Source organism: Molossus molossus, unplaced genomic scaffold, assembly GCF_014108415.1.
Source record: "Molossus molossus isolate mMolMol1 unplaced genomic scaffold, mMolMol1.p scaffold_m16_p_14, whole genome shotgun sequence".
Lineage (NCBI taxonomy): Eukaryota > Metazoa > Chordata > Mammalia > Chiroptera > Molossidae > Molossus > Molossus molossus.
Window position 1 is genome coordinate 18869592 of NW_023425349.1, and position 15573 is coordinate 18885164.

The 15573-nt window shown below is 58.3% G+C and overlaps 1 protein-coding gene across 1 annotated transcript in view; it reads right to left on the bottom strand.

Annotated features, from left to right (window-relative positions):
• COL27A1 (collagen type XXVII alpha 1 chain) overlaps positions 1-15573 on the bottom strand; it is a 128079-nt gene that overhangs the window by 68723 nt on the left and 43783 nt on the right. Inside the window, exons 11-14 of the mRNA XM_036261231.1 lie at positions 14989-15042; positions 14072-14116; positions 7790-7843; positions 5610-5654 (exon numbers count right to left, since the gene is read on the bottom strand). Coding sequence (XP_036117124.1) covers positions 5610-5654; positions 7790-7843; positions 14072-14116; positions 14989-15042 — 198 coding nt within the window. The remainder of the gene's footprint in view (positions 1-5609; positions 5655-7789; positions 7844-14071; positions 14117-14988; positions 15043-15573) is intronic.

Sequence of the window (15573 nt, forward strand, 5' to 3'; positions counted from 1 at the left end):
CTTCCCGCTCCAGGCTGAGCGCGGCTTGTTGTGTGGGGACTGGATCAACACGGCCTGAGTGACGCCTGTGTGGGGCCGAGGGGAGACACAGCAGCACCACACACTCACGCCTGCAGGCTTCTCCAAAGGGGCTGTGTGCGGGGGGCCGGGCCCAGGGCGGGCAGCCACCCCCATGGGCAAGGAAAAGAGACTCTGCCCGTCGAGGACGCGGGGAGAAGGCGGCACTCGCTTAGGGTAGATCTCCCTCATGTCGAGGGGGCCCCCACGCTGGGATATCAATGCATTTGGGGGAGGAACAGAGAAAACTCCGGGCCACTTTCCCCGCAGCACGGCCTGAGCGACACCCGTCAGCTCTGCGCTAGACACCCGCACGGGCGGCTTGGCGGAGCGACACACAGAATGTCGTGTCCCCACAAGAAAGAACAATGAGTAATGCCCTTAATTTGGATCCTGTTTCCACTTTGCCTAAGCTCCCAGACAGGACTTTACACACTTTGCCCTCATCTCGCTGGCTCCCACCAAGAACACAGCCGACCACATCTGCAACCACTTACAGAGCTCCTACTGTGTGCCAGACACCACGCGCGACACGCCAGTCTCATCAGGTCCTGTTTAGCGAGAGCACACGCCGTGCCAGCTGCGGCACTTACCCACGGCGCACAGCAGCCCGGGGCTGCCCCCGCAGCCCCCTTCCACCTGGCCGGTGAGGACCGAGGCTGGCAGAGGTGAAGCAATGCCCAAGACGGAGCAAGGGGCGGGGGCAGCGGCAGCACCAGGACCCAGGTCCATCTGTCTGGCCCCACAGTCCATGCTCACTAGCCTTGGGTTGACTCGGTTTACTCCCCAAAGGACTCGAGGGTGCCCTTCCCCGTCGCCGTCACTCATAAGTGACAGGTCTCGAGGACAGGCCTCACATGCACAAACAGGCCTGGATTCTGTTCCTCTGGAGCACAGGCTCGGCCAGGGACCCCTGAACAAATAAAGCCCAGGCTGCCCCCAGTGCCCACTCTCCATGCAAAGGTGCTGGCCGGGCTGCCTCCCTCACACACCTCCCCTTCCTGCCCAGCTGTCTCTCCAGCTGTGACATCTCGGCCACTGTTTTCTACACCCTTGAGCTCACATTGTTAACACCCCATGTCCTGCGTGACCAGGCTCCGTAGGCCAGGTCAGGCCCTTGCTGTCGGGTCTCAGAGCCCGACATGGCTCTCACTCCATTCTGCGCTGATGACCATTTGTGTGTGTGCCTGTGTGGCCACCGCCACCTCTGTGCCCCAAGGAGCCACGAAAAGGAGTCTAATGAATGGATGGGGGAAAAAAACAACAACCCTCAGACTCTCATTTACAAAAGCTCTAGGGAAAAATCTTGCCACAGCATTCCCTGGAACGTCTTTGAAGGCGACAAGGCCTCTTTCCAGAAACTCTGATGGAGAGCCCCAAGCTTGGGGACAGGAACCTGGAGGCTGGGGCCAGTCCTGGCTCCCGTGTGCTCTCAATAAGCACCGTCCCTCACACGGAACAGCCCCTGGCGCTGCCAGTCCGCGTTCTCACGCCTCTGCTGCCTCCAGTCAGCAGTTCGCGGAGCTGGCTGTGGGGTGCAAGGCTGCAGAACATGAGCTGTGCACAGGCCCAGGTCCGGCTCACCGGCGGTGTGACCTTGGGCAGGTGCTCCAGCCTCTCTGAGCCTCAGTTTCCTTAACTGTGCAATGGTAATCCCACCCCCTGCCCTCAGAGACACGGTGATAACTCAGTCCTTAGCACTGGGGTCGGCAAATATCAGTTAGTGGGGTTCCTATCCTCGCTTTTATCGAGAAGGAAGCAAAGAAAGATGATGGGTTAGTGACAAAACATGGTGGACTGTCCACCGCAGCCCACATCCTGGGTTTGGGCCAGATCACATAGTCTTTGGGTCTCATTAAATAGAGGAGCCAAATGCCTTGGGGTCAAAGACAGAAATCTTTGTTGAGCAGGTTTTAGGATCAGGCACACTTCTTGAGAGCCAGCCCCAGGGTTTCCGTTACTCCAAGGAAGCTGCTTCGAGGCTGCAGGGGCCCCACGGACCTGGGTTGCAAGTACCTCGCTGCTGAGCTAGCGCCCCAGCCTCCCCGTCCAGGTGACCAGGCGGCCACAAGTAACTCAAGGCGCCCCCAGCCTAGTGACTGTCAAGCACACAGAGCTGACCAGACGGTCCGTAAATGTTTGTCTGTTCCCTCGTGCCCTTCCTCCTGGCTGCAAAGACCAGGGAATGGGGGAAGTTTGGGCTTCGGTCTGCATACTAATTGCTTCAGCTGACTAGACAAAGGCATTGGATACATTTGCATCTCCATTAAAATGATGAGCAGTCGGGGGAACTCCCATGTGTTCAGCTAAAAACCCGCATCCTCCAGGAGACCCAAAGGGGACTCACAGGCCACCTCCCCCTTTACCTCCAGGTTAGAAAACGCCTTTGTTTCCCACTCTTTGGGGAGGCCACTTTTCCCCCAGACACAGAAACTATGTTCCCCAAAATCCAGGGCAGGAGTGAGAGGTGCCTTGGGTTGGAAAGGGCTCTGTCTTGGGAGGCAGCAATGACTCGGTGGTCTCAGGTCCAGCCCTGTGACCCCTGAGGCACAAGGAGAAAGAGACCGTCTCCTTGGCAGCAAAGGGGATTTAAAAACAGCGCCAGGGAGGCTGAGAGCGGCAGGAGAAAGACACGGGGCCAGAGGGAGGCCCGAGGGGAACGCACCAGCCCTTTGGAACGGGACATCACAAGGGGGTGCACAGAGATGCCCAGGGCTTGCCCGCAGCTAAGACCCCTCAGAGGGGAGCAGAAAGAGCAGTGCCCTGGATTAGGAGCTGGGAGACATGGCCTCCAACTACGCCTCCGCCCTCTCCTGCCTTGCGTGTGATCTGGACCAAGGGCCTCAGTTTTCCCATCTGCCAAATGGGATTCACCTAAGAAACACTGCGAATAGGGCTGCCAGACTGAGCACATAAAAACACAGACTGCCCAGTTAAACTGGAATGTCGGATAAACAGTGAGGGATATTTTAGCATAAATGTGTTCTAAATATTGCAGCTGACATTCAAATGTCACTGGGCGTCCTGTATTTTGTCTGGCAGCACCGGCCGTGGAGAGAACGCAGAGCGCAGGTGGGCACGAGCTGGGTAAAGACCCAGGAGGGCCCAGGGCTGGGATGCAGTCCGTCTCCAGAACCTCCGTATCTGCAGCCAAGCAATATTCCTGCCCCTCTCAGGAGCCAATCTAGCGGACGTCGGGACAATGACAAACAGGACTATGTGCCAAGGAGGACAGCCAGGATACATAAACATCCCTTCAGAAAAGCTTTAGGTCTGGGATCATACAGCCTGGGGAAGGAGCCTTGGGAAGAACACACAGGGACTGTCTTTACGTCTCCAGCGCCTCTCCCAGGGGCAGGACGAGGGCTGGAGTTCAACGCGCGAGGAAGTCTGCACAATGAGAGCTCTGTGGACACGGACTGGGCTCCCACAGGAGGGAGCGTCTAACACCAGGGTGTTCACCTCGGAGTGTAATGACCGTGATGCTCCAGGAGACACCTCCGCTGAGCTTCAGGGTTGGACCAGGACACTCGGAAAGTCCCCATGAAGTCAAGTTCTCTAACTCTCAGGGCACAGATCTCTTTTTCCAAAGCATCTAGGTCAGTGCCTTGAGCCAACAAGGTGCTCGGCAGAGGACGGCAGGAGTGACATGCGTATGACTCATGGGTTGACATGTCCTCATCCCAGGCCAGGGCAGGCCTCACTAATCAATCACAGCATCCTCTCCCTTTAAGTTCCAGTGTGACTTTGAAATCTTTCTCAATGCCGCAATTTAGACAGCTGCTACCAGGGGCAAAATACCTTCTGTATGTATATACAACCATCATCATCATCATCATCATCATCATCATCATTATTATTATTATAACTAGTGCTTCTTGAGTGCTTACTATGTGCTAGGCATTTTATATGTACTAGTTTCTTTAAATAACCCTCCAAGCTAGGTACTAATATCATCCCTCTTTTATAGATGAAGAAATTAAGGCACAGGGAGGTGAAGAAATGTACTCGGGACGGCAGTTAAAGGAGTGGTAGAGCTAGGATTTGAACCCACGCGATCTGGTCCCTTAGCCACGAGACTAGGCTGGATGTGCATGTCTGTGGTCCTAGCCAGAGGGGGCACGACGCTCCCATCTTACAGACAGGGTCCCTGAGGGTCAAGGAAGCAAGGCCGTAACTGAAGACCGCAGAGCCAGGAGGAGGGGAGGACAGGATTTGGACACAGGTTGATCTGAACCTCCACCCCCACCCACATGAGCAGGAAAACATCATCCCTGGGGGCCGCTGGGCCCTTTTCCCAGGACTGGCCTCCTCAGGACAATGGGACTCCCCAACCTGCCCCGCGTCACTGGCCTTCTCCAGCCTCCCTTCGACAAGAATGTCTCAGGACAATTACTGGAGTGGTCAAAGCACTAGGGAAGTCTGCTTGTGACCCCATGGGCCCCTTGACTCAAACCCAATGAGGAATGAGCCAGAGGACAGAACAGAGGGGGCATCAAACCCTGGGGAAGTTCCCAGACTCGGGCCTCTCACTGGCCCTCGGGGCCAGGCCCAAGGTCAAGGCCCTGGTTTTGGCCAATAGAACCACTCACTCCACAAGCCCTACCCCAACCTGGATGGAGTCAGAGGTCAGATTGTTTCCCACCCCCGTGTACAGGTCTCTCCCAGTCCCAGACACATCAGGAGGTAATAACAGTAATTAATATAACTCTATGTCCCACTAATTGCACATTTACTGAGTGGTTGACCTCATGCCAAGGACTGTACATACAATGCCTCATTTAATCCTCACAACCACCCCTAGAGGATTCTATTATCATTCCCATTTAAAAAAAATTTTTTTTTCCTTTATTGATTTTAAAGAGAGAGAAAGTGAGAGGGAGAGATAAACATCGATGGGAGAGAACATGGATTGGCAGCCTGCTGCACACCTCCCACTGGGGATCCAGCCCACAACCTGGGCACATGTCCTGACCAGGAATCGAACTGGCAACCCCTTGGTGCAGGGTCGACCCTCGACCACTGAGCCATACTGGCCGGACTATCATTCCCATTTTAAAGATGAGGAACCAAGGCTGAGAGAGGGTAAGTAACTCGGCCCAGGGCACACAGCCAGCATGTGGCAGGGCTGTGACTTAGACTCAGGCGGTCTGGCTCCGAAGTCAGTACTCTGAAGAAAAGGATGAGGGGGACTGCCCGTGTGGCCCAGAGCCTCAGCTCTGCCCGTCACTTCCTTCGCTGTCTGTCAACGGGCGTGCGCTCCCTGTCCACGCCTCCTTGCGGAGCTCTGGACGGCAGCAGGTGTGATGGTACACGGCAGCGTCACGCTCCAAGCGCCCGCCCCCATTTAACTAGAGAGGGAAGGGACTCAGAGAAGGTAACTAATGCACCGGAGGCCACACAGTAGGGCTTTCTTCCCCCCGCCCCTGCCCAGACTGGTCTACCCTGCTCCAGCAGGGGTCTGATGAGAGAGGGGCTTTTCCAGTAGGATTTGCTTGTTCCCCCACCCTGCCTCCTGGCCCTCCCCCCGCTCCAGGCATCTGTATACTTACAATGAGGCCGGGGACTCCGAGGGGCCCTGGCAGGCCCAGTTCTCCCTATAAACAGAGAGAGACCAAGGTGGTTAGTTGCCCTGTCTCCTTCCAGGGTCACCCCCTCCACACCATCCTGCACGTGGGAGCCCGGTGCAGTCCTCTGAGCTAACCATCCCTGTTCCTGACCGGTGACTCTCCTGAGCCTGGCCTAAGGTTTGGACAAGACCTTGCCTCCTCTGCCATCAGCTTCCGTATCTGTGAAATGGGGAGGCTGGATTCCCAAATCTGGTGGCTTCCAGGGGTAGGGTGAAGAAATGGGTGGAATCCTGATCACAGTAACGAGGGGGTGCAGGGCACTTGACCCAGATCTCATTTAACCTTTGGCAACACTGAGGCTCGAGAATTGGGTGATGTGCCCAAGGTCAAATGCAAGGAAATGACACCGTGGGGAGGGTTCCAAGCTGGAAGCCACCAGGCTAGTTCCCCTTCTCTCAGCCAGGGGGAGCCCTTGGAGGACCCCACAGGCGTACGGGTTTCTGCCTCCCGAGGCCTCGGAGATGCTGGGAGAGCTCCAGCCTGGGAGTCAGATGTGGCTGGGTGCGAATGGGCAGCGGCTCTTTCCTCGGCCCTACAAGCGGACCTCCAGTCGGTTGCACCAGAAAAGACGGGGGCCTGAGTGAAGATGGAGGACTAGAAATGGTGGCCACGGATGAGACCTGCCCACATCATCCGGGCTTTGTCTGCCATCGCCTGTGCAGTCCCGGGGCTGCTCAGACGAGACCATTGCTCCAGCCGCCAACAAGAGGAGGAGCAGCCTTGGCTTTGAAATGAGGGGCCCGAGGCTCAGGGAAGGGGAGTGACTTATCCACGGCCACACAACAATGGTGCGGCAGAGCTGGGACCACACATCCGTCCTCCCTGCTCCTCCAGGCCACGAGGATGGAGACATCCCTGCCCCTCCCCCGAGGCCCTCCCAGGATGACATCACACATTATGAAGGTTAATGCACTGCCGGATTCACCGAAGGCTCTGGTTTCTCACCCTCCTCCATCTGGAAGGCCTCCTCACCTCTCTTCAACCCTAATAAGGTCACCTTCCTCAAGGGCCGTCCCTCCTTCTCCTCCTCAGCACTTGGGACCTCCCTGACCCCACCCATCTACTACTCCACCTTGTGCGACAACTGGGGAGACAGCCACAAGCTCCCCGAGGGCAGGAACTATGCCTTTATTGTGCACCCTACTATTTAGCACAGCTCCGTCCAGTGAACACTGGTCACGGGCCAGACCCCATCCCCTCTCTCATTTCATTCTCACACCAGCCTTGAGGCCGGCACGCTGATCCCCCTGATTTACAGAGAAGGAAACTGAGATCCAGAGAGGTGAACTGGTTTGCCCAAGGGCCACGTCTAGCAAGTGGCCTGGCAGGATCCAAACCCAGGTCCACCTGGCTCTGAGGCTAGGGCTTCAGCCCCCAAGGGAGCCCAAAGGTCAGCCCCAGGGAGCGTTTGTGGAGTGGAAATGAGAACCCAATCAGGTGCTGATGGAGGACCCAGCAGCCACCTCTGCCGAGGGCACAGCTGCTCAGGAGGGGAGCCCAAGGCGGGGTGGGGACGTGGTAGGTATTCCAAGGAGCTGTGGACATGGTCTGCACCCCTAGGCTTCCTCTCCCGCCACGCCTGAGCCTGGGACAGGAAGGGACAGGCAGGGCTCAGCTCCCCGAGCAAGCTGACCTGGCTCCTCAGTGGGCCTCTGGTTATTACTGACTCTACAAACAGGCCTGCGCAGGGATTTCGGTAGGACGCGGCTCTCCTCTCCATACAGGTTCCCCTCCGCTTCAGACTCTGAGCAACCGTCTGCTCCCCAGGCGCTGCCATCTCATAAACAGTTCCGGGCGTTGCCGGGCGACAGAAGCCCTGGCTTCCCCAGCAAGGGTGACCTGTGAACCTTCCTAGGTCCTGGAGGGGGCTTTGGGACCAGACCAGAGGTTCAGGGCGGGGGGCTCTCCTGGGGGTGGGCCACAGGGCATCCACAGTAGACAGGAGCCTGGGGTTGAGAGAAATCACAATCCCCCCGGGAGCGCCCAGCGAGTAGGGGGCAGGCCTGGGTTTGACCCAGTCTGTGGACTCCAAAGCTTGGGTTCCTAGAACCCGCTGAGTTCCCTCTGAATCTCTCCCGTTCCCAAAGACGTGAAATACTTACGGGGTTCCCATCCAGTCCCGGCGGGCCTCTTTCCCCAAAGTCTCCAGGAAACCCCTGAGGGCACAGGAGAGAACACACACCTAGATTAGTGTTTATGCCCCTGGGTGCTTTGCAGAGCCCCGGGGGTGGGGACACGAGGACATGGTCATGCAGTCTCACTCCCTGGTTCTGGGAGCTGGGCAAGCAGTGGGGTTCGTGCCCTCAACAAACACTCCCCCTAAAGAGTTTCCCAGGCGCTGGCCACCGTGGTGGGGCCCGAGGGCACTGAGCCTTCTTCCTCTGTCCCCAGAGTCCCTGAAAAGAAACCAGACCGGGATCCCCGGCATGGAAATGCCAACCCCCCAATGTGAGACATGTGAGACCTCCCCAGGGGAGCAGGGAGTCAGGAATCTGGCTCTAGGACTGCAGACTTGCTGAGAGTTATGAGTATCCCTAGTCCCTGCGGGCCTCAGTTTCCCCGCTCATCAAAGAAGGGAAGGGCAGTGTGGCATTTCCGGTTCAGACCTTCTACGACTGTGACAAGCCACCCTGTGGAATCACACCGCCCGTTTCACAGGTAAAGAGAGTGAGGCTCCGAAAGGTAGGTGGCAAGGTCATACAGGTTATACCAGTGGTGAACATCAGCACCGTTGCCACAGGCGAATTTCAGCAGCTCAGAGAGAGGTCAAGTCACCGGCAGAGGCGGGTCTGGCCCTGGCCCCCTCCCTGACCCCACTCCACGCACTCTGTGGAGACTGGCAGCGGGAAAAACGTCAGCTATGGGGACGTTCCCGCGAGGGGACGACGCCATTCTACTTCAACAGGGAAAGAAAGTCCTCGAGCTTGGAATTTAGGGAAACCTGTTCTCCCCTCTCCTGGAATTCAAATCATTGTGTTTTTCAGGGAAATTTCATGTTTTCCTGATCAAGCAGATGCCCGAGTCAGGGGGGCCTTCTGAAGGCACTGAGTTCCTCCTTTGGAGGTTGGGATGAGGTCTGCATCCAGGCAGCGGCTGCTGTGGCTGGACACTGGACACACAGACAGGACCACAGCAAGCCGGGGTCTCTCCCAGGACTCAGGAGAGCCCTGGGCCGATGCACACGGGGGAACAGCATGGCTGGTTCCGGTTGTACGTGCTTGGTGGCCTCAACACCAGCCTTTCTCCATCTTCACTCTCCCTCCGTGCAAGGAGACAAGCAGAGGACCTCCGGGAAGCTAAGGTGTGTAATTAAGAGCACAGTGGTGGAGCGGGAGGATGGGAGCTTTGGAAGTGCTGGAACAAATCTTTGAGTAGAACAATCACCCACGGTCTGAGATGAAAAGACCCCAGCGGTCCCTGCCATTCAGCACTTCATTGCCCCAGTGGAGAGACTGAGGCCCAGGACACCCCCAAGGCCCCAGCACCCAGCCAGCCTCTTCCCTCCGCTCCTGAGCGACACATCCCATTTCCAACACTCGCCCCAGGGCCCCGATGCTTGGCTCCTCTGCAATTCAGAGAGGCGTGGACACGTGGCCCGCTTCCACCCGCTGCTCCGAGCTGGACACGTGGCCCGCTTCCACCCGCTGCTCCCGTCTGCGTGTGCGTGGCGTGCACTCCCAGCCCGGCCCGCCGAGGGACCGTCCTCCGCGGCCCCGAGCCTCTGGCTATAGCAGGCTGGCCTGAGGCCCAAGCAATGAGCTTGGCACCCTGCCGGGGCCCTAGCCACATGGTTGCTCCACTTCCCCAGGTCAGGCCTCCCTGGGGAACTGAACGCTTCAGACTCCGAGCAGAACAAAGCCCAGGAGAAGACAGAACCAGGCTCTGAGACGAGATAACACGTGAAAACAGGGACAGTCCTCGTCCTCACATCCAGGGCAGGATGCTGAGGGCTGAGGCCTCTGGGGACCGTCCCATCCACTCCCCTGCTTCCAGAGGGTCTGCTCCAGAGGGCTGCTGTCGGGGCAGGGAGTGTGTAGCTTGAGCATCTGCAGTTCTGCTAAAGTCTCGAAGGCTCAGCTCTCTGGCCTGGAAAATGGTCAGTCCTGCCCGGCTAACCTGGCGGAGCTGAGCTGAAGAGGGGAGATGTGTGCAATCCAGCCCCTGGCAAACTCTCCTGAACCATCCCCACACGCTGGTTAGGATTTTCTCCAACAGTGGGAATGCTTAACAGTCTCTGGAAGAGCTTGCAGAGGACCTTGGAGACCTCTTTACAGTGCTTAAATTCTCCAAGTCGGGAAGTTCCCGCAGAAGTCTGCCCTGCATCTCTCCCACAGCACTCGAAGCACCGCGTGCTTTTCGAGAAGACGTGTACACTCCCAGGGGATGCCTGGAGGTCCCCGCACTTTGCTCACAAGCGGAGCATGGTTTCACCCCGCCCTTCTGAGATCCACTAGGGAAGCCGCCCAAGAGTCCCCTCAGGGGATAAGGAGGAGACAGGCAGGTGGGGTTCTCGCCAGGATTCCAGAGTCACCAGGAGCTCGGGGACAGCTCTGGCTAGAGCTGGGGACACGGGGGACCACATCCCCAGCCCACGGCTATACACTTTCATCTGCTTTGGCCTGTTGCCCCACGTAGAAACACGACCTCTCACGCTGCTCCGTTCTCCCCGCCATCGGAGAACAGCAAAGAGCCCTGAGCTTAAAACCTAATGCAAGATCTTAGAAGCCCTGTCCCACCAGGCATGGGCTTGTGGCCTAGGGTAAGCCTCACTTGTCCCCGAGCCACACACACCAAGGGAGTTGGGAGCCAGGTCTGGGCCTCTCCAGCTCTCAGCTCTAGGGTCTGCCTGCCTGCCTCACGACACAAGACTCGCCTTGGCAGGCCTGGCCGGAGACCACAGGAGAGGCTGTACGCGGCTGGCCAGGCCTTCCAGCAGCTCATAGTGAATTCAGAGCGTCCAACAAGAGGATTCGCTGGAGTATCTTCCCAGCCCCAGTGAGAGACCCGTGGCTGGGAGGCATGGCTCGGACCCCAGCCATGAGTGTCACTGTGCCGTGCCCAGAACAAGCCAGGACCGTCCAGGAGAAACCAGAGCTGACAGCTCCAGCCAAGTCTGTAACATCTTATACCTGGACCCCTCTTTAGACAACCACAATGCATTTCTTTCTAGCCGGTGGTGTAAAGAGATGAGAGCTGTAGACTAAGTCTTCCTTTGCAGGTTGAAGTTATGAGCACAGAAAGAAGAGAAGTGATAGGGAGAGCCAGCAAGAGTCTTGGGTTCGAGTCTTGACTCTGTCACCAACTTACTGTGTGACCTTGGGCAAATTCCTGGGCTTGAGCCATGCTTACCTGTCTGACACAGGCTGGGCCAGCTCATCACTAAGGGTCCCTCAGCTCTGATGTGCTCTGACCTCCACTGCCTCTTTCTCGGTTCCCGTTAGCAAGACTGTCTCACATTCTCCTTCCAGTCCCAACACGGAGAAGCCATGCGCACGGCCTGAGGTGTCGCTTGCCGGAGAGCTGGGACACAGCCCGATCATGGCCGGGCCCGCCAGACACGAGGCCAGCTGTGCTCTGGCACGAGGGGACCCGGCTCATTCCTGTGACATTTCCTCTTGTTAACAAGTGCCTAGACATCGCCCAGCCAAAGCGTGGACAAGTGGAAAACCTGTTCACAGAAAAGGCCCCAACCCCACCAGCCAGATCAAGGGCTGGGGAGCCCTGGCAACAGGGGATGGCCCTAAACACCACTCGGGAGTGTGTGGCTGAGGGCACGGTGGACTGGAGGCCCAGCAGAGGCAGACAGAGCCTGAAAGACCGGGTGATGGGAAGTCCTATTCCATATATTTTATATCGTATCCCACGCGCACCCTGCGTCTGCTGGCCATGGCAGCTGGGCCAGGATTCAGGGGCTCTCATAGCCCTCCGGGCAGTGCACGGCCATAAGGCTGTTTGACTGGAGGAAGGGGTTTCCTCCCACCCCACCCGATACCCCACGCCAGGGAACACCCCCATCGTGGAGCATGGAGTCAGGGCGTTAATGACACGGAGCAAGGAGGCGGAGATGAGTGGACAGTGAGAGGGGCTGAGTCAGCAAGGCCTTGGAGGTCTCTGGGAAATGGCTTTGGCTGTGGGAGCCTCCATGTCACCTGAAAAATCAGTCTCACCTCAAAGAATCAGTGGGAGAAGCATGTGTAGTTCAAGTACCATGCAGCCAAAAGGGCCTTCATAAATGTTGCTGGGGGGGGCGGTGTTTGGCGACAGTGCAGTCCCTACTACTGGCACACAGTAGGTCCTCAGTACGTTTTTGTTGAGTGAGAAATGACAGATGGGAAAATGGCACCGAGCACCTCAGACCGGGCCCCGCCCTCCCAGCCATGAGCGGAAGGCTCTGGCTCCAGAAGAAAGGTCGCGGCAGGGGCAGCACCACGCACGCCCGTGCTCTCACGAGCCGCGTCCTCTGTGCTCAGGAGACCCTGAAACCCATGCTCTAACCAGCCGCTCTGGGACGACAGGTGACATCTCTGCGTGCTGGCAGCTCTGGCCTCAGGAGCCAAGGAGCTTAGCCGGGTCACTCACTGACCTCCTCATCTGCAGAGGGGCGACGCCTGGCCCTCTGCGAGGCTCCCAGGATGGACTCTGGAGGTGGCCTCGGCCAGGGAGAGCCGCAGGGCGCCCGTTCTCACCTCGTTCAGATTTCTCTAAGAGGGAGGGCTTCCTGGACCAACTTATTCAACAGCCTACACCCCGAATACTTTCGGTGCCCCTGTCCTACCCTATCTAAATACTCAGCACCATCTGAGTCAATCACGCATTCTTCATTCCCTCGCACAGTCTGTCTGTCGGCCGACGAGAACGGGAACTTCGTCCCGTTCACTGCTCAGCACCAACCACAGTGCCGGCCCATGGTACACACTCGATTCACTGAACAAACAAATGGAATGCACGAACAAATGAAAGAACGAATGAACAAATAATGAATTAGTTAGTCTCCTTGCCCCAGGGCATCGGGCTAGAGGAACAGATCCCAATGCCCGCCCCGCCCGCCCCGCCCGCCCTGGCAGACTCCAGGTCCTCACCTGCAGCCAGAAGCCAGGTGCTCAGCCCCGCCCACATCTAGATGTCAGCTGTGAGGCCTCAGGGCGCAGAGGGCTCTAGGTCTGGGCTGAGGTGCCTCCCTGGCAGCTCCTGGCAGCCAGGACCTGCATCTTGCTTTTCTTTGCATTCCCCACGTGCCCCCCCGAGGACCCAGGTATATGCACTGCAGGAGGCACGGTGGGTGCCTGCGAACATGCAGCGAACCCCAGACTCACAGGCAGCCCCCCTGGCCACCCTGAGTGCTCCTGGCTCCCTCCCAGCCAACTCTCAAGTTACAACCTCCCCACAGTCCTTTCTCCATCAACCACAAGCAAAGGGAGACCCAGAGCTGATGTTGGTTCCAAGGTTAGGCGGTAACCTGCAGGCATAGGCAGGGAGACTTAAGCCACCAAGGGGGGCAGGGCCCGAGAGAAAGACGCCTCAGTTACAGTCCTGGGTCTCCCTCAGCCTGGCAGGGGGACCCTGGACATACCACTCAGCTCCGGGAGACTCAGCTTCCCCTGGTGAAGAGTGAGAGTATTGGAACGCGTGACTTTGCCCCAGGCAACAATTCCAAGGAATCCGCTTGTACAATATTACTGTCAACCAGTGAACCCCAGCCATCACTGAGGTCAGAGGCCCTGGAGACGAACTGAGCTCCAATCCTGGCTCCGCTTACTCATTGTAAAACCGCGGGCAAATTACTTCATCTTTCTGTGCCTCGGCTCTTTCTTCTTGCCCCACAGATGCCCCAACAAGGGGGAACCCATTTCCTACCACGGTGGAGAGTCATGGGCAAAGCTGGTCGATTGGGCGTTACTGCTGAGCCCCTCTGGGGTCATGCCTGCTGTGGACCTGCCCAGCATCCTACTGCCCTGGCCTCGTGTGTGCACGGGTGAAGCTGGTGACCCCAACACAACAGAGACCGAGTGTTCTCTGAGTTAGGAGCACCAACTCCTGGCCTAGCCAAGATCCCCCTATCCAAGCAGGTCCCCCAGCACGGACACTAATGGCCCCGACAGCAGACTCCACCCCCACCCCAAGACACGGAATACATTGCAGAGCACTTGGTGTACACACAGTCCATCCCAGAGGGACCCAGAGCCCACAAGAGCCCAGCCCCAGCCAGGACACAGCCACTCCACGTTCTGGCAGCAGGACACGAGGCCCAGACACTCAAAGCAGGGCGGTGGCTGAACAGAGAAGCAAGCAGAGCATGCCCAGGCCACAGGTGGACAGGGCGACATGGCCAGTGGGAGGTCAAGTTCCCCCGTAGAGTCTGCGTAATAGACACGGAAAATCTTTACCGGCCTACCCATCTTGCCCCTCTTGCCAGGAACACCAGGCAGGCCCTGTAGAGGAAGAGACAGGGAAGAGGTCAGCACCGACTCCAGCAGGGGAGATCCAGCCCCAGGGCACCCACGTGGTAGTCACAGGAGGTCACAGAGGGTCTAGCATCCAGGCCACACACAGTAGATACCAGTCATGTGCACAAGGATGGATGGTCCTTGTTAGGGTTTGGATGGACCTGAACTGGGGAGATGCCCCCAAAAAGTACCCAGTGTTCCTGGTATTCAGCTCCTTGTGCTTTCCTAAGACTCTCTATACCCAGCCTGTTGATGAGGTTACATGTGAGTTCCCAAATATGGGCTCGGCAGGGAGGGGGCGGAGAGGAAGGTCCAGAGGCCTGTGGGCCCTACAGCCTCTGTCATAATTGCTCAACTCTGTACCAAGAGCAAGAGCACCCACAGGTGACATAAACAGACGAGCATGGCTGAGTTCAACGAAACCCTGCAAAACCGACACCTGCCGTGATCTAGCCACAGGCCGGAGCTGGCAGACACTCGGTCTGAAACATAAGGTGGGCCGACCTCTCATCTGCTGAAAGCCCCGCAGAAGCTCCCAGTGCCCTCAGAACAGAGGCCCTTTACTGACCTTGGCCTCTGAGTGACACAGAAGTGGGCCCGGGCCCCTCCAGCCTCGTCCCCCCACCCTCCCACCTCACACCCAGTGCTCGGACTGTGTTGGCCGTAACCTTGCCAAGTCATCATGTGTCCCTGACTTTGCATGCTCTGTTCCCTGTGGCTGGAAGGCATCCGCCTTGCCTGTCCCCGCAGAGGACGCCTGTGACTCAAGGGCACTGTCTAGAAGGAATTCGGTGACTTCTGCGGGCTGGCACCTGGCCGAGGGGGTGGCAAGAGGTAACCAAAGAAAGCACACTCACTCGCTCTCCGTCGGACCCTGGCAGGCCGAAGAGCCCCGGGAGTCCAATGTAGCCCTAGGAAAGAGCAGGTGGGGGTCAGAGGGGCCGCGCGGTGGGGTGTGGCTGCCCCACCCCTCGCCGCCCCCTCGCTGCCCTCCCCCGGCTCCTCTTCCTGGCTGGCGGCAGCGGCGGCTCTGGCGGCTCCTCGACGACACAGGCCTTGAGGCAAGTGTATATGCCCATGGACTGCATGGTGCTGGCTTCCACGATGTAGTCCAAAGGCACATACCCTCACGCCAGGGAAGGGCGCGGGCGCTCTCGGGGGGAGGCCCGCCCCGAGCCAGGGCTCCGGGACCTGCAGGAAGGAAGCTCTCAACTGGGTTAGATGCTAGAGGGGCACCAGGTCCTCCCCACCCAGGGACGCGGATGGGCACCTGTGGCTCTGCAGTGCCTCCTCCTAGGCCTCGAAGGCCGAGGACGGGGCTCACGTCCACCCGGCCACCGCGGCCTGCTGGCGTCCTGCCAGGCACGTGCACGTCACTGCGTTCGCCCCTCCCAGGACCCTGCGGACTGGCCGCCTTCCCCTCACTGGACAGAGTACGGCTC